Genomic DNA, 23,537 nt, shown 5'->3' with positions numbered 1-23,537 from the left:
TTATTCACAGAGAGGGAGCGGCTCAGGAAACAGCCAGTGGGAGCTTCCCGGGGAAAAGGCGAGGGGGGCGATCCCCTTCGTTTCTATAGGAGGAAATGGGCCGCGTGGGCGTGTGCCTCACGGAGACCGCTTCCAGACTGGGGGCGCCCCCGAAGGTCTGCCCAGGGAGGGAGAGAGAGAGAGAGAGAGAGAGAGAGAGAGAGAGAGAGAGAGAGAGAGAGGGGGGGGAGGTGTCTCCCCTCTAAGATAATTTATATTGACATTCATCATGAGCTAGGAATGATTCAAGTATAGCTTCATCCTTTCAACTGACCACTCTCGAAAAGGCTTGGTGTGTCTCCAGGATGTCTTTTGTCTTGGCTCTGGCATCTTAAGCATAATTCATACTTTTTTTTTTTCTTTTTTTATTCTATAATTTTTATCCCATGATTTTGTAACCCATTTCTCACCCAGTGCAAATGACCTAACCTGTAATCCTGGTTTCTGCTCTCCCTCTGCCGCGCCTGGGGAGACAACGGACTGACCTCATGCTTCCTTCAGTGCATCAGTGCATGAGTAGTCCAAGTTGCTTCTTTTCACCTGACAGGGGGGGTCTTTCCCCGGTCTGGACGTAGCGCGTGGAAGGAACACGTTATTCCAACCAGTTCCTTTCCCCTCCATCAGGCGCCCCCGGCTGGCCAGGGGGAGGCTTTATAGAGACCAGGATTACTGCACGTTTTTGTGAGGGTATCTACCCTAGGGGACACGGGGAGAACATGCAAACTCCACACAGAAAGGCCCTTTCGCCAACCCCACCTAGGGTGTGGCCGCTGATGACCCGGAGGAGAGAGCACGCCCCCCAGCGCCCACAGCTTCCCCCAGAGGGAATCGAACCCTGGACCTTCTAGCTGTGAGGCGAATCGCTACCAACTGCGCCACCGTGCCCCCCTCTATAAATGTCTTCTAACAGTTTACTGGTGCTCCAACTTTTTCATGCCAAGGATCCCCAAAATGTATTTGGGTGCCGACCCCATCTCAAAATATGTTGTTCCAGGGGACCTCCAGAAGTATAAATTTGAGTTATACATTTTCAAAGATTGGCACACATTTTCACGATTAAAATATATAACAGATCGTGCCACGCTGTGAGCTTGTATATCTGCTATTTTTTGAATAGCCAACCCTAAAATCTAAAATGACACGGGTGCTTTCCCAGTTTTAATGTGTTGATGGCGGGATGCTATACATAATACATTGCAGAGTAGCCTAATATCTGTCACGCTGTCTATCGTTCTCTGTCACTCTATCTCAGATCCACTCCGCCTCTGTCTCTTTTAAAATACTGTACATTCTTTACAGTGACCCTTAGAATCATGACCCGGCAGCCAAATGTCTGTGAAACCATCTAGCTCACAAATTATAGGAAGACCTCTAGCACAAGGGTCTTCAACAGGGGGTCCGGGACCCCTAGGGAGTTACTACAGGGGGTCCTCCAAATCTTTGAGTGATAGAAACTTTTTTTCTTCTTTTTTTATATTAACCACTTGAACCCTAGTGTCCATATTCTGAGAACTTTTGCCAAAAATAGCTGATCTACAAGCTCACAACGCCTCGCAGCGCGAGGCGTTGAGAGCTTGTAGATCGGCTATTTTCGGCAGTGAAAGGGTGAAAGGTTCAAGTGACGGTTCAAGTGGTTAAATATCTGAAAATATCCAAAATACAGTACACTGATAATTGTGCTGAAACTATGGAATCTCTGAAAAGGTTGTGGGGGTCCCTGCTTCATCTTTCTCTCAACTAAGGGGTCCTTGGCCTGAAAACGTTGAAGACGATATAGTTTTACATGGTTCAGTAAGCAGCTGTTGGGGAACGTGTCTGTTCAATGTATGTTATCACCCACAGGCACCGTGATATTTATTATGTTTAATTTGGACGGCTCTAATGCAATGGAGGCCTCGCCAGCCCACCTGACCCATCTAGCTGTCTTGCGTTTGAATACACACTAATCAAAAACATTGTGCTGAATAAATTGCACTAATAGTGGCTCTTAATAAAAGGTTGTCAAAATACATTAGAGGTGCCTAAACAGAGCTGAAGATCACCTTAACCAAGGATGGTTAAGGTGACATTGGTTGCTTATCACCGGAATGCTGCCTCCCAGGCCGTTCCTCCAGTATCTCTCTCATCCCATAGAACTTCTGACTCCACCATGGCTGCGGGTTTCTTGTCTGGAATGTCTGTGGAATCCAGAGGTGAAGCTAGATAGACGGATAGGACTCTGTCTGTCTCTGGTAGGAGACAGATCTCCAGTCAGATCGTCCCAAATTGACTGTTGGCCGTTGGGCATCGTTACTGTAAAAATCACACCCGTGTGAACTGAGCGGTGGTTTACCCACCAACCGGTTTACCCCTCCCCCCTTCCCCCCTGTGTGTGTGTGTGTGTGTGTGTGTGCATGTGTGTGTGTGTGTGCCTGGCCTGGCCTGGCCTGAAAACAGCGCCCCTCCCTTAACATGTGTGGCCATAAAAGGTACTACACCACAGGCTTGAGGCTACATACAGACCCACCCACCCACCCACATACAAACAAACAAACATACCTACACACACGGCCACGCTATGGAGACGGTGTGACCACCGCTCAAAAAATCACACTTGTGTGAACTGAGCGGTGGTGTGTGTGTGTGTGTGTGTGTGTGTGTGTGTGTGTGTGTGTGTGTGTGTGTGTGTGTGTGTGTGTGTGTGTGTGCAACAGCGCCCCTCCCTTAACTCATTCTGTGCCAATGACTGCTTATGACGTTTTTTTTCCAATAGCCCTGTGTGCCAATGACGGCTTATGAAGGTTTTTGTGTTTTTTACATAGAAAAAAAAACAAAAACAAAAAAACATTTTTTTTTTTTTCTAAAGATGTCAAAATGACCTGAGATCAGAGAAATGCTTTTCTCTGTTTGTGTGTTCGCTCCCTCGTTTAGCTGATTGAGAAAATGTGTGTTCATGTGTGTCCATTCTAGTGGATGGACACTTTTTTTCATTCAAACAGCTCTATCTCTGGAACCATTTGTCCGATTGCCAAAATTCTTTTTGCCACTGAATCACAACAACTGTGTCTGTTTCTGTGGGGGAAAAAATTATTAAAAAAAAATCTTTTTTTTTCATTGCATAGTAAAGAAAAACATACAAAATCTCGGCACAGCTACCTTGGAGCCATTTTGGCATCTGGCACAGAATGTGGTCAGAAAAGGTTACTGCAGGAGTGCAGGCTACGGACACAGAGACAAACAGACAGACAGACAGACAAACAGACAGTGTGTGTGTGTGTGTGTGTGTGTGTGTGTGTGTGTGTGTGTGTGTGTGTGTGTGTGTTAATGAGTCAGACAGGGCTGTTAATGTTTATTATGCTGCCATGGTTTGGCAACACCTTCTTAAGATTGGTATGCAACTCACAGGCCACATAACCTCTATTTTATCACTATTTCTCCATCCCTTGTCGTCCACTGTCCGAGCCTCCGTCCTCAGTGATGCATCGTGTGTCGGTGTGCGTGCGTGGTGAGTGGCTGCGGGTGCCCTGCAGCAGCCCTGGGGCCTCCGTGCGGTGGCTGGGATCAGAGGCCCTGCGGCGCTACGGCCAGGCCATGAGGCTGGAGGAGGAGGAGGTGCACCAGGAGGTGGGGTTCACGGTGTGGAGGTGCCAGGGAGGAGAGCTCCTTCACCCCGAAGACCTCCTCAAGGACATCCTAGAGGACAATGACTTTGTGCAATTGGGTAAGGATTTCGTTGGCCAACGCAGCCATAGACTCTCACTTTTTTACTGAATGATTTCTCAGTAGGAATGTTCTTGTATTACTATATTATAATCAGAATACACACCTGGTAATATGCATCTGGGTGACTGATAATAAAGTCTAGAGTATCAATTAAGGCAGTGTTTCTCAAACTTTTACATTTCAATGTCTCCCATTCACTCTCTGACAGCATACAAATGTGACAGTGACAGTATACAAATTGTATACTGTTAGTTACAGACTTATGTGTAAATTTCGACCCCTCTAAAGGAACCCACAGAGTCCCTAGAATCCACTTTGAGAAACACTGCATTAAGGGAAACTGGTTATCTGTATGCATCTCATTTGTTGAGCTGCACACATTATTTTAACTCGGGGCTAAATGACACAGGGATTTTACAGTGCTGATGCATTTAATCCAATTGTTTTTCTTGAAGTGATGGAGACAGAGGACACATTTCCACCGGCCAAGGCTTTGTATCCTTCAACTAATGGAGAGTTGCATAGAATGTGTGATATATTTTAATATGTAAGTATATTTTGATGATCAAGTACAACTTTATTCAAGCAATGAGACTCTTCAGATGTCTTCCCTTAACTAATTGCCACCAGGACAGGCTCATATAAAGAACCCAAAGAGGTGGGTACTCCTATTTCAGTTGTACTTTAGTTTTTCCTAATAAAGTAAGAAAGTACATATTGTAGCCATTGTTACAATATGTCAGGGGTGGGCAACTTTGATGATGGCGAGGGACACTATATTTCCACCTTCACTCCAGAAGGCCACATTGCTGCATATTGCTACACCTACTTTGTCATTCTAGTATCTAATACAAAAGAAGCAAAAATAGAAGATCTACAAGCTCAAAACGCACTGTGACGCGTTTTGAGCTTGTAGATCTGCTATTTTTGCTTCTTTTGAATTGAATTCATGAATAATTTTTATATTTTTTATTGGAATCCTGAAACGTACAATTTTATTTCATTTCAAATGCATTTAGTTATACTATTACTAATGTTAACTTTATGAACCTAAATACAAATATGTTGGATATGAAGAAAAGAAAAAAGAAAAAAAAAATCATGTCATGTTTTCATGTTTGGAATTGGAACAGGTGAAATCAATAATATGTCAGTATTCTGATATTAACCTGCGGGCCGCATTAAGTGAAGGTGGGGGCCGCATGTGGCCCCCGGGCCGCCTGTTGCCCATGTATGCAATATGTGCTAGTAAGTAAGTGACAAAAACTCTGTTTCTTCTGTGATGTCAGTACCTTTATCTAGATGGGAACAGTCTGACCACTGCTCAGCTTGTCTTGTTGGGGAAAGGCATGTTCAAGGTTAAGGTAAGGAATAGGCCTACAGTAGCTACAAGTCAGTGTAGCTACTGTCAATCATTAAAAATAGGAGTGACAGTTAGTTGAAGCCACGATGGCTGCAGATGTCCTGACCTGTTTTGACCCCTCAGTTGACTGCCGAGGCTGAAGCTAGAGTTATTCGGGCAAGAAATGTAATTGAGACCATCATAAAAGAAAACAGAGGTATTTATGTGTGTGTGTGTGTGTGTGTGTGTGTGTGTGTGTGTGTGCACGCGCGCATGTGTGTGCTAAAACACTAAAGCACATAAAGTAAAATAATATTACTTTCATTAATCTTTATTATATCTTTATTGAATCAGAATTTTGGCTAATGGTTCATATTTGATCTAAAACAGCTACAAATGTGCATATCATTTTTAATGTAATTTTTCAACACTTTCCCCCCTCGCTGAAGTTGTTTATGGCGTCAACACTGGGTTCGGAAAGTTTGCCAACATACTCGTGCCGAAAGAAAAGCTCACGTAAGTCATGTGGTTGTAAATTAACTTTAGTCTATCACCATGTCGGTGAGAAGAAACCAGTCTGTCATCACCTGTATAAACAATGTCCAAGGTGTTGTGTTAACTTTGTCCCATCAGAGCACGTGTAGATCTGTAAATATATCTGGTCATGCCTTTATACCCCGTCAGTTGTCAAATATTACCTATGAAAGAGGCAAGAATTGTGAAAATAGATCTAACTAAATGTAATGCTTACAATTCCAAGTGCTTATCAGGGTGGGGTGTCTCTAAAATATGATTATTTTGGGGGTCACGGCCTGAAAGGTTTGGGAACCCTTGCAGTTGCCTACAGCTGTCTTCTCCTCTTGTCTGTAGGGAGCTGCAGGCAAATCTGATCAGGTCTCACAGCGCAGGTATATATGATGATTGTTGTTGCCATGTCAATATTTGATAACATTTAACAATTTCTACTAGAGGCTATCTACAACTGCTTCAATGGCCCATTCCATTGTGTGTGTGTGTGTGTGTGTAATGTGTATGTGTCTGCATTGTGTGTTTAGGAGTTGGCGCCCCCTTGAGTGCAAAGAGAACACGCATGCTGTTGGCCCTTAGAATCAATGTCCTGGCTAAAGGGCACAGTGGCGTCTCCATGGAAACCGTTGACGCCATGATGAAGGCTTTCAATGGTAACACATTTCTTTAGAATGAAAATAAATAGAAATAATTAAATAGAAAATAAATACAGTGTGTGTGTGTGTGTGTGTGTGTGTGTGTGTGTGTGTGTGTGTGTGTGTGTGTGTGTGTGTGTGTGTGTGTGTGTGTGTGTGTGTGTGTGTGTGCGTTCTAGCATCCTGTCTGTCCTGGGTGCCAGAGAAGGGCACAGTGGGGGCCAGTGGAGACTTGGCCCCGCTGGCCCATCTCACCCTGGGTCTGATGGGTGAGGGCAGGATGTGGTCGCCGCAGACAGGCTGGGCAGATGCCTCTGCAGTGAGTCCCCTTATCGCTATAGACCAGGGGTGGGCAACTTTGATGATGGCGAGGGCCACTATATTTCCACCTTCACTCCAGAGGGCCACATATTGCTACATCCTACTTTGTCATTCTAGTATCTAATACAAAAGAAGCAAAAATAGAAGATCTACAAGCTCAAAACGCGTCGCACTGCGACGCGTTTTGAGCTTGTAGATCTGCTATTTTTGCTTCTTTTGAATTGAAATCATGAATAATTTTTGATATTTTTTAATTGGAATCCTGAAATGTACAATTTTATTTCATTTCAAATGCATTTAGTTATACTCATGTTAACGTTATGAACCTAAATACAAATATGTTGGATATGAAAAACAAAAACAAAAAACGGTCATGTTTGCATGTTTGGAATTGGAACAGGTGAAATCAATAATATGTCAGTATTCTGATACTGCATTAACCTGCGGGCTGCATTAAGTGAAGGTGGGGGCCGCATGTGGCCCCCGGGCCGCCTGTTGCCCATGTATGCTATAGTATAGACACTGTTAAAGGAGTAGTTCACCCCCAAAATGACCTTTTTTTTCTATTGATTTATACTCACACCATGGAGACTTGAGTTCAATAATATTTCTTTTGTATTTGTCACATTCCTAAGACAAAAATATTATAGTAGATTTACCCCCATTGATTCTGAATGGGGACCCAAATGCATGGCCCTGAAAGAATTAATGGGTGTAAATTTACTTGACCCTTGACCCTAAATGTACCCCCATTGATTCTGACCCAAAAAGGGCCTTAATTGGGTCCCCATCCAAGGCCATGCATTTGGGTCCCCATCCAGAATCAATGGGGGTAAATTTACTATAATCATTTTTTTTTTGTCTTAGGAATGCGACGAATACTAAAGAAATATTATTGAACTCAAGTCTCCATGTCATGACTAATCAATAGAAAAAAATATCATTTTGGGGGTGAACTACTCCTTTAACTGCATCTCCACTGTCATTCCTGAACCTTGAAGTGGGAAAAGGTTTGTTTTGAGCTGGAGTTTTGTCCCCTCAGCCGTTGCGGCATTAAACAGTGGGGAGTGGGGAGGGACCTCCTGTATTGTCGTGTGATACAGTATGTGTTTTGTGCCATAATATGGTTATGTGTTGTTTGAAAAGACTGTGAAGACTGTGAAGACAAATATCCCTTTAGCTTTGGGGACAATTATACAAACGTATAAAATATGGATCAAGTGGTTAAACCCCACTTTGAGAACCACTGATCTAGGAATGGGTCATTGACTGATTGTGTCCAATGTGTGTTTTTCAGGTGCTGGAGGGCCATGGACTTACGCCTCTAGTGCTGAAGCCAAAGGAGGTACCAGGCCAGCCTCATGGGCCACCATGGTTTTGTTCTTCATTCTTTAAGCCAGTAGTTCTCAGACTGTTTCGTGCCAGGCACCCCCCAGAAGCAAAGATTTGAGTAAACTTTAAAAAAGATATATATTCAAAGATTTGCACACATTCTCAAGCCTCTCCAAAAATAGCAGATCTACATGCTCATGGCACGCTATGAGCTTGGATATCTGCTATTTTTGAATAGCCAAAGAAAATATGGTTAAAGTGGTTCAAATGATTATGACGCTGTATAAAGCCACCATTAAAAATCGACTATGACGGTTCCCTGTCACGCTATTTTATGATTTCCTTACCTTTAAAAGTGGTCACGGGGTGTCCATCGTGCACGATTGGCGTGCATGCGGCGTTGCGTGTCCTGTCCGATCAGAAAAAACTGCATGCTCATATTATGTCCAAGCGGCCCAGAGCTACAAGCTATCGATTAGCACAACGCGGTGCAGGAAAAGGAGAGAAATGGGCGCCGTTTTCCTGTGAAATTTAACATGGGGGGCAATGCAGATTCGTTTTTTCCATATCCATTTCCTGGTCAAAACAAGGTGCTCGACTTTTTGAGCAGATCAACACCAGCCTAATGTTGGATTAAATTAAATAAAACTAATATCTCGGGAATTCCAGGCGTTGCAGCGAAAGACTGCCACGGGAATATCGGGTTTGGGCAGCCAATTAAAACCACTGCTTTAAGCCTCCACATTAATGTTCAGCCCCCTGAGACAAAGCCGTAAAATATGGGATGGTTTAATTAGAATTAATACGAGTGGGTGAATCTTGTTTCCTTTCAGAGCTGTCCTTTACCTCTCTCTGTCCCATCCATGGTCAATGCTCAATCCTTGTCTTACCGGCAGCTACAATAGAAATGAATCTACATTACAATGTGCATTGAATTATCATCAGTAGAGTAATAATTATTATTGATTAGGGCGTTGCATTGATCAACGGCACTCAGATGATCACGTCTCTCGGAGCGGAGGCCTTGGAGAGAGCTGTGGGCGTGGCCAGACAAGCTGACATCATTGCTGCCTTGACTGTGGAGGCCCTCAAGGGCACAACTAAGGCGTTCCATAGTGGTACTGCATGCGCACGCACAGCGCACACACACACACACACACACACGCGTGCGTGCGCGCACACGCATGCACACACACCAGGGGCATAGTTCTGCCGATTTAAAATGACTCCAATACGGAACTAAAACTTCCTATGATTGGCTGCTAGTTGCGCCGTTTTCCCCCCCCGGCCGATCGCAAAAAGAATTGCCCTCCATTGGATCCCATTCATTTTCCCCTTTTGTTTTCTAACCTTAATTAACATTTTCATGAATACTGTATGGTTCCTATCGCTAGTTAAAAAATGCCTTTCAATCACCATCATATTAGTTTTGTCGAAATGTGGTCCAATGTATTTTAAAATAAATGATAAAGTTGCGGGGGGGCGTGGCCAACTAAACTGATACCAGCCGGCTGCGTTCTTCTTCGTGTGCTGTATTTCGGGAGGCTCCGACCACATTCTCCCATGTGTATCCCACGTGACCGTTGGCAGCCAATAGCATCTCTGATGCCTTTACAATTCTATGATGGCGACACCCATTCCAAGGGGTAGAAAGGGCCATTTGCGCTGCATAGAAACCAATGGCTTCGCTTCGTCCATATTTTTCTACAGTCTATGACACACACGCACAGTTTCTTCTGTACAAAGTAATGTTTGTTGTACTGTATTTTATTGTTCTGTCCTGCCAGCTATACATGCAGTGAGGCCACACCCAGGTCAGATGGAGGTAGCAAAGAGGATGTGTTCTCTCCTAGATTCTGAAGTTTTCCCCTCCCAAATCTCAGGTACACACACACACGCACGCGCACACACACACACACACACACACACACACACACACACACACACACACACACACACACACCTTTTATCCTATGGGGCATATACATCACGACCCGTTTAGGAATGACTTCATTCGCCGCTCTGCCATTTCCTGCCATTGATTTCCTCCTGCAATGTATTTCCTTTCCTCTCAGAGAGCCATAGATCATGCGAACGTGTCCAGGATGCATACACCCTGCGCTGTATCCCTCAGGTATGAGCGCCAGTGGCGTCAGTTCAGAAAAAGCTAAGGTATGGCAACATGACTGGTGTCTAAGACACCAGTCATGTTGCCATCATGTTGTCCCCCCCGTTTCTATGGTTTCTTGGGCTGGATATGGCAGCCTGGAACGGTTGTTCAAGTGCATTGCACCTGTGCAGCTGACCTGCAGAACCTGGGAATATACCATTTTGTCAAAATGGAGAGAATATGATTATAATACCTTGTCCACTCGCTCACTCAGATCCGCTGATAAACACCTCCTTGATGTCCCTTGGACAAATCTAGTAACCAAGGGAGACCGAGCCTTTGAGGCCATAGCCCCAAAGCTCTGGAACGCCCTCCCCCTGGACTTAAAAACGTCCCCCTCAGAGGCCTCCTTTAAGAGGCATCTAAAAACGCACATGTTCAGACAGGCCTTTGGTCACTTATAGGCATCCCTGTTTTTACTGTTCTTTTGTATTCCTTGTTACTGTGGGTGTTTTAATTTATTGGTGTCTTCTCTGCAACTGTAGTTTATTCTTATTTTTATTTTATTTTGTATCTCTGCAACTGTAGAGCTTACTTTTTTTTATTGATTATTGTGTATCTGTAAAGCACTCTGTGCATTCGTGCTGTGAAGATGTGCTATATAAATAAAGTTCATTCATTCATTCATTCATTAAAGTGACCATTTTGTAACATTTTGCATTTGTAGTTATTTTACCGTAATTAACAACATAATAACCAGCACAGATAGACAAAGACACATTCATGGATTTATATTTAAAAGTAACTTTTATTTTCCCCCCTGGACCCAGGGTATGGCAGCTGCATACCCCTGCCATACCCAATTGACGCCCCTGATGAGCACTTGAGTATGTGTATGCGTTTGTACTCTTGGCACAACTCAAGACCTTTGTTAACAGCCATAAGCTGACAAGCTGTGGATAGCATTTACGTACACTGCTGGTTTTCTCTGCTTTTAGTGATATGATCATGATACTATCTCTGGGACCACAATCTACATTGTAAAATCATATATATTTTTTTAATACATTATTTTAGTGTTTTTACATTTTACATTTAAGAGTGTACAAATGGAACCAAATTTGGTTAGTAACTACTGGACCCATAAGGGTCTGCGAACTAAAATGGACCATTCGGTTCCTGGATTTCAATCCTTTTCCTGGGGACCTCCTGGAATCACCTCAAGGACCCCTCGGGGTCCCCAGATCCCACAACCAGAGGTTTATCACAGCAACTATTAAGAATTGCTGTGGCCTACGTCTAGTGAATTCAAATGTTCAGCTTCTGTTAGTGAAATTAATGAAATGAGGTATGGAGGTTTCCACTGTGCAGCAGAATGTTGTCATCTTTGTATGAACTGTTAAAACGTTTCTCCCTGTCCAAGGTCCACGGAGTGGTGAAAGACACCATAGCCTTCGTCCAGAAGGTGATCTCCACAGAGATGAACAGTGCCACTGACAACCCAGTATCCATCTACTGTTTGTCTCCCTAAAGCTGAAATGGAATGTCAACAAAAATGTCTTGTCTGTGTAATAATATGGTACTGGTAATACAAATGTTCTCCCACAAGGGGGCAATGTTTAGCAAACCACACTCAAAATGACCCAAACTAAAGGTTCCATTATGAATCCTTAACTGGTCTCCAGCTGGTGTTTGCAGAAAGTGGAGAGACAATTTCTGGTGGGAATTTCCATGGCGAGTATCCAGCCAAGGTGATGACATGGAACAAATACTGACTTCTTTATCTCCAGTGGTTGGGTGTTTAGGCAGAGAGGCTAGCCTAAAGTTGGATATCACAATTGCTATTACTGGTATTTCTATTAATATTGTTGGAGCCATATATCCCATTTGTGACATGAATGTGCCTAAAATATACTTTCAAGCTACCATATGACATATTACATTACTAACCTTGACCATTATAAAAGCTCTGGGAAATAATTTCTTTAGTATTATTAAGAATGTTTGTTGAGTGTGGTACACTGGTACATGCCAGGGTCATGTGGGGTCATGTCATCCAGGGACGTGCAGAGAATGTTAGAGAGGCAGGGGCTGAAATGTCTAAAAGGGCCTTTTGGTGAAAATATTGAAAATAGCAGACCTTTAAGCTCACAACGCGTTGAGGTCGGCTATTTTCAGTACTTGATACCACACTAAACTAAGCATAAAAAAGGCAATACTGGAGATGTGACGTACGGCAGGAATTTCGCAGTGAGGGCAATTCTTTCAACATAAGATGAGGCATTCAAGTTCTGGAGAGTTTGGACAGGTATGGCATGGAAAGAGGGCATTTGCATTTCTTTCACCATAGTAAAAACTGCATTCATGGTCTGGAGAGGGCACATTCTTACAGACGTATAAAAGGGCAGGGGCTCAAGCCCGCTTAGATGTTTCTTTTTTTTTGTTGGTATTTGTGTCATTCCCTCCAGGTACTTGACTACCTGGCCATTGGAATCCATGAACTGTCAAGTATCAGCGAGAGGAGGATTGAGAGGCTGGTCAATCCATCCCTCAGTGAGCTCCCTGCCTTCCTGGTCGCAGACGGAGGTCTCAACTCAGGCTTCATGATCGCCCACTGCACTGCTGCTGCCCTAGGTACAGAGACAGTGGAAAGCAACTATAAATACATTTACTCAAGGACTGTAAATGGTAAATGGTGCATTTATATAGCGCTTTTATCCAAAGCGCTTTACAGAGATTGTGCATTACATTCACCCATTCACGCACACATTCATACACCGGTGGCGGAGGAAACCATGCAAGGCAACAACCTACTCACCGGGAGCAATTAGGGGTTCAGAGTCTTGCCCAAGGACCCTTCGACATTAACTCAGGGGGAGCCCGGATTCGAACTGGGAACACTTCGTGCTCTAATAACGGTTTCGCTACCCCTGAGCTATGCCGCCCCACTGTACCCAAGAGGTATTTTTTTACTTTACTGGAGTATTTCCAATACTTTTACTTCTACTCCACAGAGACAAATATTGTACTTTTTAACTCCACTACAATTATTTAAAAACCTTAGTTACTAGTTACTTTGTAGATTTTGATTATTATTTCAAAACATACATAACACAGTTCATTTCGTCCATAAATTAATATATAGACCGTCAATCTGAGAGTGAGCTTGTAGATCTGCCATTTTCAAAAGATTGTTATACATTTGAAACCTTGTGAAATGGGACATTCTGCATAATGACTACTTTCTACTTTTGGTATTTTAATTACATTTTGATACCAATAGTTTTACTCATGTGAATTTTGAATTGCAGACTTTTACTTAACAGTGTATTCTACTTATTACTGTACTGATACTTCTACTTTTTCCACCACTGGCACAGGCACTGGGTACAGAATGGGACTACAAATTGGGCATTTATACTAGCTAATTGCCCTTTTTATTTTAGTACAGATGAACCCAGTGGGTGCATTTGGCCAGGCCTGCCTCACTTGGCTCTGGTTCAGGGGCTACAGTAGGTGCAGTCTGGCTGTTGCTGTGCACAAAGAGCATCTGACTGAGAGAGATGACAACTTGTGTTCATCAACCTCAAAATAGATGCATAGACTGGGCCTCAAAAGCAAGGGCATAAACTCTTTTAAGACTAGTGAAATGGGGTCTTAACATTATTATTTTTTTTTTCAGCATGAAAAGGACCTGTCCTAGCATGAATCTACATATAAATCAATTTATACATGAATCTACATATAAATCAATTTATACACCATTGTGCGATGGAGCACAAACCAGACTGTAAGTCCTGCACCATTATCTGGTGTAGATAACTGGTTCTCAAACTTTTTCATGTCAAAGACCACCAAATCAATATGCATTTGACGGCGGACAACCATCTAAAAGTATTTTGTGCCGCGGACCCTCATATAGGATTTGTTTTTGGGAGCTTTTTGCCTTTATTAGATAGGACAGTAGACTGACAGGAAATGGGGGGAGAGATGGGGAGTGACATGCGGCAAAGGTTGTCTGGACCGGGAATCAAACCGGCGACGACGCGAGGCATCCATGCCTATGTGGCAATGCCTAAGTGGTATGCGCCTGGACCAGTAGGCGCCCCCCATATAAGATTTGTGATGTTGAAATGTTTGTTAAACTCAAACATTTTCAAGATCTTTTGAAAATAGCAAATCTATAAGCACACGCGTTGTGAGAACCACTGGTGTAGATATCCAACAGATTGCAAGAGTGCAAATGCAACCCCTGTGGTGCATTCAGGGGATCTTACCTGGGCCTTTCAGTCCTGTGATGTGAAGAGCCATTTCCATGCAGCACCTTCTAATTATCAATTATCATGTTCTGTAACAGAGGCCTTGTGTCTTCCCTGTAGTGTCTGAGAGCAAGACCCTATGCCACCCTTCCTCGGTTGATTCCCTATCTACCAGTGCAGCGACAGAAGACCATGTGTCTATGGGTGGCTGGGCTGCTAGGAAAGCTCTGAGAGTAGTAGAGCATGTAGAACAAGGTACTGTAATTGCTCTGTACTTGCATGTAAATGATGCATCTATCTATACATTCCAGAAACCTGTGTGTGTGTGTGTGTGTGTGTGTGTGTGTGTGTGTGTGTGTGTGTGTGTGTGTGTGTGTGTGTACCAGGCATAACTTGCCCAAGTTATGCCAATCGACTTGAAATGTCACGGCTGTCGTCAATGACCCAGGGGACGGTTTGTGCCGAGTGAGAATTTGGATGGACCAGTGGTTGTCCAGACTCCAGAACTAAAAATCCACAAATGTCTGTATCTTTGCATCTGGCATTTGTGCCACAGCCCACTGCACCAATATAAGTTGTAGCGGGCACAAAAGAAATGCATTCTTTGTCAAAACATTTCACAGAATGTCTGTACGGGTAGGGGGTTTGTCTTGTCTTCCATTTATGCCTGTGTAGTACTTGGAGACCAGTCTATGACGACATCCGGGGGGCGTCACAAGGGTTAGGAAAGTGGGACTGAGTTACCAGGGCCCAAGGTGGAGGGGCCCTAATAACTTTATCTATTGAAAAATAGCAGATATACAAGCTCACAGCGCGAGCTTGTAGATCTGCTATTTTTGAAAAGTTGTGAAAATGTGTGAAAATCGTTGAATATATGTATTTTTTAAGCGAACATTTCTAACTCAAATTTTGCTTCTGGGGGTCCCTGGAACTTAATATTTTGAGATCGGGGTCCGTGGCCAAATACATATCATCTTGGGGGTCCTTGCACACATTTTCATGATTTTTCAAAAATAGCAGATCTACAAGCTCACAGCAGGGCACTCGGTGCCGCGCTGAGCTTGTATATCTGCTATTTTTCTATAGTTAACATTCATGGGGGGCCCGCAGTGAATCCTTGTACCCAGGGCCCAGAATTTGGTGTGACGCCCCTGACGACATCATTATGGACATAATACATTTACAGATCTTATATATAGGTAGAATAGGGAAACAGACCGGAGATTTGTAGATTTATATTTCTTGAAAACCGCTGATCTGACCAACTCAGCACTGCAGTCCCTCGGCAATATGCCAAGTTTGAAGTCAATCAGTCGGACAGTTCTTGGGATATGCAGGGGTCACACAGAGATTTCATGCATTAGGTAATTACATGCCCAAAATAGGGATGTTGGCGTGAAAACGAATGAGTGAAACTTGGCTCTTGGCTTATTAAGATTGAAAGTGGTTATTGTGTGCAATGTCTCCGACATCTCATCTGCAGTGCTGGCTATTGAGTTACTTGCCTCCTGTCAGGCCTTGGAGTTCCTCCGTCCTCTGAGGACCACCGATCCTCTAGAGAAGGTCTACGACCTGCTGCGTTCCGTGGTCAGGTAAGAGCTGTGCATTGATGGAAAACAAACACTACACTCAATGGAATGTGCAGTAGGTGCAACAAAGCAGTGCCAGGAATTGATGGAATGACAGTGCAGATATCTTAGGACAACCACTGGAACTGGTTTATCTTGATTGGTGCTAGAGTGTTTGTTTACTGCGAGAGAGAGTTATGTTGCCTCTCAAAGATAAATTAACACTACAGGATTAACAGAATGTAGGTGGAACAAAGCAGTGTCAGAAATGTTCATGCTTGGTCAGGAAACTTTTTTTTTTTTACTATGGTCACAGTGCAATCTGAAGGGCTGTCCAAACTGTCTCCGACTTTCCAACGTGCAGCTTTCCAAACTCTAATTTGGGGTAATGCTTTTCAGAAGTTGCGAGTGATGTCTTTTTGTAGTCGAACCGGACCTTTCTTTGGTGGTCGGAGACCGTATGGACAGCCCTTAAAACTGACACTTGATTTGCATTTGCTTGCTAAGCATTTGATTTGTTTAGCAAGTTACTCACAGCTCTAAACAAGTTGTTGACCAACTTCTCTCACCAGCCCTTGGAATAAAGATCGATGCATGAGTCCTGAGATAGAGGCTGCTCACGCTCTCCTCCGAGAGCAAAAGGCAGGTTTCCCTGAAACATTTTAGTAAGGACATTTGGCCTACTCTCTGCTTCAGCAGGCATAATGACTTTGTCTGTCTACTCTCTACTTCAGGTGTGGGAGGCAGTTCAACCATACATGGATGAATACAGCAAAAAGATGTCAACCAAGTACTCCCAATAAAACTGAAACTAAACTCCAAGTTTACCAATCAATGTGTAGTAATTTAAGATTGCCAACTTTGCAAAATGTAAAACAATAAGGTGAAGGGTTTACACATCAATTTTTATTTTTATTCAAAGAATTGTACATACCAATAAAGCACATTATTTTCCTTTCCTTTTCAATTTACAAAAGAGATGCTTGATGTTGTACGACAGTAACAATGTTTCTCCCGATGGTTCCAAATTATGCTTCAAGTTACCACCCTTAATCATGTTCCCCACCCCTTCCCCTAAAAAAAACAGACAAAACCAAACCACATATTGAACAGATCAGAAAAAAACAACAGCAATGAAAACAAAATCTGACCACTAAGTTATGCAATAAGACTAGCCTTAAAATAAAGCCTACGTTTTCCCAGCTGGCTTTGATGTGTTTCTGAAACCATTTGGTACCTTCACAACTACAAACTACACTTTTCTAATGAACAGGTAGTGATTTCACTGTACACGAGGGCTTCTGTAAATCGCTACCTTCCCCACCCGATAACACCCTCCTTGTCCGTTTTGATGACCTACGCCCTGCGGCAGGGCTCAGACCTGGTGGTCTGGACCAGTGGGCTTGTGGTGATAGCGCCATGTGCAGCCGCTGTTGTTCTCGGGGCAAATGAAAGACCTTGTCATGAGAACTGAATCTGCTGAACTCCTGCAGGAATCTGTAGAAAACAAAAGAAAGGAAAATAAATCAGATGTACATTATGTACTGTATAACAAATACAACCATGTTTTCAACTCCATCTTGTTCAGTAAAATCATAATCAAAGGCTGCTGCTCTAATATGGATCAAAGTAGAGAAGTTGTGTCTTGTTCCTGTTGGCCTCACCGATTGATATGAAGTGGTGTAGACCATTACGTTCTGCTGCTGGCCATCTGCTGTAATGATTCCTGCTGGCAATGGATTTGCTAATGAGAGGAAAAGAAAGAGACATGTTAATCTGCAACATTTGGCTGACTCCGCAGATTGCAGAGAGATCAAGAAAAATAACGTGCATTGGGGCAGCATAGAAAATGTTCTTTTAGTCTGGGGAAAACATTGCCCTTGCTGAATTATATCTGCAGGCATTTTACGAAGTGAATGTATATTTCAGTGCCATGAAGAACTTATATTTCTGTGCCATGAAGAACTTATATTTCTTTCCTTTAAAGTATAGTTTAATAGACATAAGACATAAACCAAAACTGGTAAATTGCAGCAGAATATGTTGGTGTATTTCTATATCCAGATAGATTATTTTGTACTCACTGAAGCTGTCATCTGTGAGCTCCTCTCCGAGGCCTTCTCCCACCGACACACCAGGCATTCCCTTCTCCCCCTTCATGGCCTAGAAAACACCAGCAAATACATGTGTATACAGTACATTGTACAGTACATAAACATGGGAGAAGTTACATGGTTATGAGTACTTTAATTAGCCTGGTATTTAGAGATATATGGGCAGTCCTTAATACTGCTGTAATGCCCGAACTTTGTTGCATGCAGGTGTTGCGCACCAAAAAAAATAGACAAGTTCCCAATGTGTCACAGTGCTGAGTATAAGTCTATTGGATATATAAGGCTGATCAATGTATTAACACTGACCAGTTGTTTGCGTCTTGCATGTCTGGGCTATGACCATGCATCACCTAAAATGAACTCACCTCACCATAAAAATACCAATTTAAGTAATTGCTTATGACCCGCCTGGCTATTTTGAGGCAATTTTCCAAAGTTGCAGAAATACTTAGAACTCGACTATTTTGGTAGCATCACTATCAATTAACAAAACCACAATATTTTGGAACTGTGGCTCCAATTTAGACAAATTTCACTTAAGCACCATCACTCACTGAGGTCAAGTATAAAAAAAGAAGGAAACAAAAAAACAGGTCTTAGTCACATCCATTATGTGCCACAGCCCTGCAGTAACTATTTATAGTGCTGTGATGGACACTTGTTTTGCTGCTCACCTCTCTGAACTTCTGCAGGTAGAGTTTGAGCGGCTCCACGTACATGTCGAAGCCCAACGTGGACATGGCAAACAGGATGTCCTCGCCGTTGATGGTCTTTCTCTTCTCTTGGTGACAGCGCTCGCTCGCCTCCGACGTGATGAAGCTGATGAATTCGCTCACGCACTCCTGCACACACTCCTTGGCATCTTTTGCTATCTATATGAGACACACGTGCAAAACATGGGGTGAGATGCGGGTTGTCCAAGAAGCTAATGTACTCAGTTTATAAACTTATAGGCCCTATTTTTATACATAGTTGTACGGTGGAAAAAGTAGACAATCTACAAGCTCATCACATAGCTCATTGCAAGGCATTGTGAACTTGTAGATCAGCTATTTCTTTTAAATGTTCGCCTACATGCCCACCAAGTTTAAAGTGTTTATCATCAACCTCTCGTTCAATCTGAAGGTTTCACAGAAAGTTTGTCGATCTGAAGAAAGTTCAGATGAAAGGTATTTATTTATACTGCCTCAGTCAGAGGTTGAACTCTGAACTTCTGAGTTCTGAACCACAGAGCCTCGCCCACTCAGTAATCTGTATAGCTCAATTAATCTGACTAACACGAGGCTCTGCCTGTTGCTCAAGCCACTGAAGCCGTGTACACTCAGTGTTGGAACCGTGGTGTTTTAATACTGGGAACAGAGGGAGACATTTCTTCCCCCAGCCAGGTTGTGTTTTTTGTGAAATACCATTAGGGTTTTATGGAAGATGCTTCTGAACATATTGCTAATTTGACCCCTTCAAATGCTCTATCTCAAAATAATATCCAAACATATCTACAAGCTTGTAGATAGTCTATTTTAGCTGTGCAACATGCTTCCTTCTATGGAATCCAAATGACTGAAATCAGTCGTGGCGACTGAGAACTTGGGTATTATAGAGGCGTTTGCACCTCCAGGAGGTTGGCTCATGAACGAAGTTCCTTTCCTCAGCCAACCTCTTCAAAACTATGGCTACTTTCGCTGCTGGCAGAATTCTATACTTTGGGCAGAATGCGGAAACAAAACTAGCGTACACATATCGCTCCCTTTTTCTGGACACAAAACGATGGAGCATGCACAAAAACGAATTTCACAGACTGTTTTACACCTGTGATGTGACAATAAAGGAGATTCTGATTATACATCACCTTGAACCAATCACACAAACTTAGCACTGAATGATATCATGTTGTAGTTACTTGCCTACCCTGTCTGAACAAACATTGGATGTAGGTTGGAATTATGTAGTGGGCTTTAAGCTAAATTACACTCCATCACTGGCCAAAAAGAACAGATGATCTTCAGTCTACATCACGTAAACATCATTAGCTTGAAGATAAGTTCTTGTCCCGGAAAGCGACACCATTCTCCAACAGAATATAATCTAGGCATTACACACAATACACATACACAAAATACCTTTCCAGTCTGTGGTACAGCGTTCTTCATGATACGGGCCACATTGGCAATGGGAAGATAAATATCTTGCTCCCTGAAGTTCTCTTTGATTCCACTTTCATCGTGATCATTCAGGCTCTCATCTCCATCATCTGAGACAGACAGATACAGAGACACACACACACACACACACACACACACACACACACACACACACACACACACACACACACACACACACACACACACACACACACACATTAGCTAAAGACATAACTTAGAAAGGAGGAGGACAGAAGTGTGGGTTGTGGACAGTGATGTTAAGTAACTAAGTACTGTACTTAAAAAACTTTAATGTATGTTCTAGCATTGCAGATAAACTTAAAGATAGGATTTAGGCTTCATTCCACAGTGGTAGGAACTTTGCACCGGTATGCACTGCTTTTCATGGCATTGTCCTGGGAGAGTTGGGTTTGCTTCTTTTCAGATTTTTCGTTGTGTTACTTTAAAGTTGTGTGTGTATTGTACAGTATTACAAGCACCTTGTTTATTCATGAAGCATCTGCCTATTACTGCATAATTGTATTCTTTCTGTGATGAATAAAAACAATTGATAGAAGAAAAAGTACAATGTATTCTTACTTTTTCAGTATTTACAATTTTCAGTACTTTTACTTCTACTGCACTACATCTGAGGGAAATACTGTACTTTTAATCCACAATTGTATTACTTTAGTTACTTTGTAGATTTTGATTATCATTACAAACCACAGTAACTAATTCAGCCCTATATATGTTGTCCATTTAAAATTAGCAAAGCTCACAATGCGTCGACGCTTAGTGAGCTTTTTTCAAAAGATTAATACATTTAAAACAACGAGTACTTTTACAAAGTAGCCTATATTTTGATGCAGATACTTTTGTAAATTTTTCTACATTTCAGTATTGATACTTAAAACATGCGAGGCTGCGAGTACTTCTTCCTTCACTGGTTGTGTGTGAGTGTAACATTATCTTGGGAGACTCACCCTCTTGAGATTGGAGTACATAGTGAGCAGGGGCCATGTATTCTCCAGTGATGCCCAGCTGGGAGGCATCAGTTGTAGAGCTGTCCCCATCCATCTGAATTGATTGATTGAAGACTTTATTAGAAGTTTGCAGTAGATATTTTCAGAAATAAAAAACAAAATAACAGTGCAAAACATACAGTATTATACAGTAGATATTTACAATAGAAGGGTCAGGGGGAGGGTTTGTGCTGTGCTAGGTTTGTTTTTACCAGTTACGAGCGGCTGCCGCCTGTAAGTGGTCTTTCAGGGCGATATTAAAGGATGTTAGAGATTTACACTCCTTTAAGGCTTTCAGTAAAGGCCTCTCCATACTTCGACCGAAATGTTCGGTGAGTTGTGTTTTCCGACGTGCAAATTTCCGAACTCTCGTTCGGTCCAATGCTTTTCAGAAGTCCTGAGGGATATAATGTTATGGTAGAAAAGGACCTTTTGACCGAAAACGGCGGTTTCGGTCGAAGTATGGAGGGGCCTTAAGGCGTTCCACATTTTGGTGGTTGCGACCGAAGGTCGCAGTATACCATGAGAAATTCCGTAGCTTGTCTCTGTCTGTCTTTTCAGTCAGTCCTTCCGTCAGTCCGTACACATTTTTACAGTCTATTGGTTCCCTTGTCACTGTGACATCACTCTGACAACATGCTCTGATGTCACTGTGACCTCACGCTCTGGCTTGATGTCTCTTCTATGCCCATATATAGTTGACAATGTGATGTCAGAACATGCCCATATATGGGCATTCACAGATCACACTTGCAAATTAATTACATCCTTGTCCGTTTTATGCTCATATATGGAGAACCCTGTCCCAGTGTCATCAATATTAAGGTCATATCTGGGAATGCCCATATTTGGTAATGCCCATATATGGGCATGTTCTGCCAATGGGTAATTAATTATACATCACTGGCCAGATAGCCAAGAATTGGGCATGTCGCCCTGAGGCGTCTTACTAGTATAGCAGTAGAACGAGTTTAACCCTTTGTTTGAGGTGACGCTGGGTTGAAACTGAAAGTGACCTATGGCTATGGCGCGCCGCGCAATGATGATGTCTTATATATTAGTTTATGTCTTTGAATGTCTCGATGAATTGAATACATATGTCATACCACAGTGGGGGGAAAAGTCCCTAGGGCTTCCTTTAAGCATCATTTGTACTATTTGCAAAATGTGCTGTAAAAGCATTACTGTAATTAATATACAATGATTGATGCAACATTTAGCTCAGTCATTTCTCGAGCCATGTCGGTTAAAACAATGGAAATGTATACGTTTTAATTTAGAGCATTTTCTGTAGGCACAATGGCACATACAGGCCATTCAATGAAATATGCGCGACCTCAATGAACCGGTGAAGAATATTAATCATAAATGATTTGAAGCAGCCGCGTACAGTGGTCAACTGCTGCAATTAACCACATGCATGCTACGCTAACATTTATCTAAACACCGAGCTGCAGGACATACGCTTTCTCTGCGCCAGCCTTTCGCTTATTAATTAAACTTGAATAAAATAAAATAAAATGTTTTATGAAATTAAGGCTCGCACCGCACGGCCGCGGTGTAAACATTATAGCCGTTAGCAGAGTAGCTAAAGAAAGCTCGGTTTAACCTGGCTGCAGCTAACTAACTAGCATGCAGGCTAATATATATATTTTTTTATGTTGTGGCGCAGCAGCAACTTATAACGAACAGTTTAGTTTTACCTGTTGCAATTAAACCGTTTAGTGTGCATTGTGTGTCGCGTGAATAAACATATAAAGTCCGCTGCTGGTCGTCGTAGCCGCGCGTGCGAACAAAAGCCGTTATCGTCGGGCCTGCTGGTTCTTTTGTCGCTGCGAGAAGAAGAACAGAGGACATTGCGGGCCGCCGAAAAACCGCACATTTTCAATATTTTCTAATAGTTCGGCCCCGAGGGATACTTCCTCATCTGCACGCCCTCGTTCACTCACTCACACGGACAGACAACAAATAAAAAAAATCATAGACAAGAGACGCACATTTCCATTCGAGCTACTAACGAGGAATCGGTTAGCAATCATTGGCCGGAGCCAGGCACAGACCTGCAGTGAAGCCCTGGTTGGTTACCTTCTGTCTAACGGCTGTTTGGTTGGACGGAAAATGGCTGCGAAAGAACCAGTCCCAGGCTAGCGCTGCTCAGTGTGCTGGATGGATGGGAAAGTAACTGAGTGCATTTACTCTAGCGCTGCTGTACTTAAGTACCCCTTTGGAGGTATTTGTACTTTACTTTGAGTATTTATAATTTCCAGTACTTTTACTTCTACTCCACTTCTAACTTTTTTTACTCCACTACACTTAAACTTTTGTTTAGTTGCCTTTTGTAGATTTTGATTAATTATTACAAAACATACATTACCTATATATGAAAATGGTCAAGCAAATGGTCAAGAAAATGGTACAAGCTCA

At 42.7% G+C, this 23,537-nt stretch overlaps 2 protein-coding genes across 5 annotated transcripts; one reads left to right on the top strand and one right to left on the bottom strand.

Moving 5' to 3' along the window:
* Positions 1-3,495: 3,495 nt before the first annotated feature.
* LOC308308895 (histidine ammonia-lyase-like) lies at positions 3,496-16,639 on the top strand (the record flags this gene model as incomplete). The annotated part of the gene is made up of 19 exons (XM_080754351.1): positions 3,496-3,739; positions 4,372-4,403; positions 5,031-5,105; positions 5,228-5,300; positions 5,533-5,599; positions 5,954-5,991; positions 6,139-6,264; positions 6,426-6,565; positions 7,865-7,912; positions 8,870-9,017; positions 9,687-9,782; positions 9,975-10,033; positions 11,433-11,513; positions 11,695-11,760; positions 12,478-12,643; positions 14,389-14,523; positions 15,752-15,860; positions 16,409-16,478; positions 16,571-16,639. The coding sequence occupies 19 exons, from the start codon at positions 3,496-3,498 to the stop codon at positions 16,637-16,639; spliced, it is 1,842 nt and encodes a 613-aa protein (XP_080610477.1).
* A 97-nt stretch (positions 16,640-16,736) lies between these two features.
* nfyba (nuclear transcription factor Y, beta a) lies at positions 16,737-23,279 on the bottom strand. Of its 4 annotated transcripts, none has more exons than XM_080754116.1 (7): positions 23,199-23,279; positions 21,075-21,168; positions 20,068-20,198; positions 18,625-18,822; positions 17,921-17,999; positions 17,501-17,580; positions 16,737-17,333 (listed from the first exon to the last, which is right to left on the bottom strand). In XM_080754116.1, the coding sequence occupies exons 2-7, from the start codon at positions 21,166-21,168 to the stop codon at positions 17,298-17,300; spliced, it is 618 nt and encodes a 205-aa protein (XP_080610242.1). In that variant the 5' UTR covers positions 23,199-23,279; the 3' UTR covers positions 16,737-17,297. The 4 variants fall into 4 exon arrangements, with proteins under 4 accessions (XP_080610242.1, XP_080610241.1, XP_080610240.1 ...); XM_080754115.1 differs by having other exon boundaries at positions 23,174-23,239; XM_080754114.1 differs by having other exon boundaries at positions 23,111-23,210.
* Between the last annotated feature and the right edge of the window lie 258 nt (positions 23,280-23,537).

Source organism: Nannobrachium achirus (assembly GCF_963921795.1).
Source record: "Nannobrachium achirus genome assembly, chromosome: 23".
NCBI classification, from domain to species: Eukaryota; Metazoa; Chordata; class Actinopteri; order Myctophiformes; family Myctophidae; genus Nannobrachium; species Nannobrachium achirus.
The sequence above is the reverse complement of the archived record's forward strand: the minus strand, read 5'-3'. Positions and strand labels throughout refer to the sequence as shown.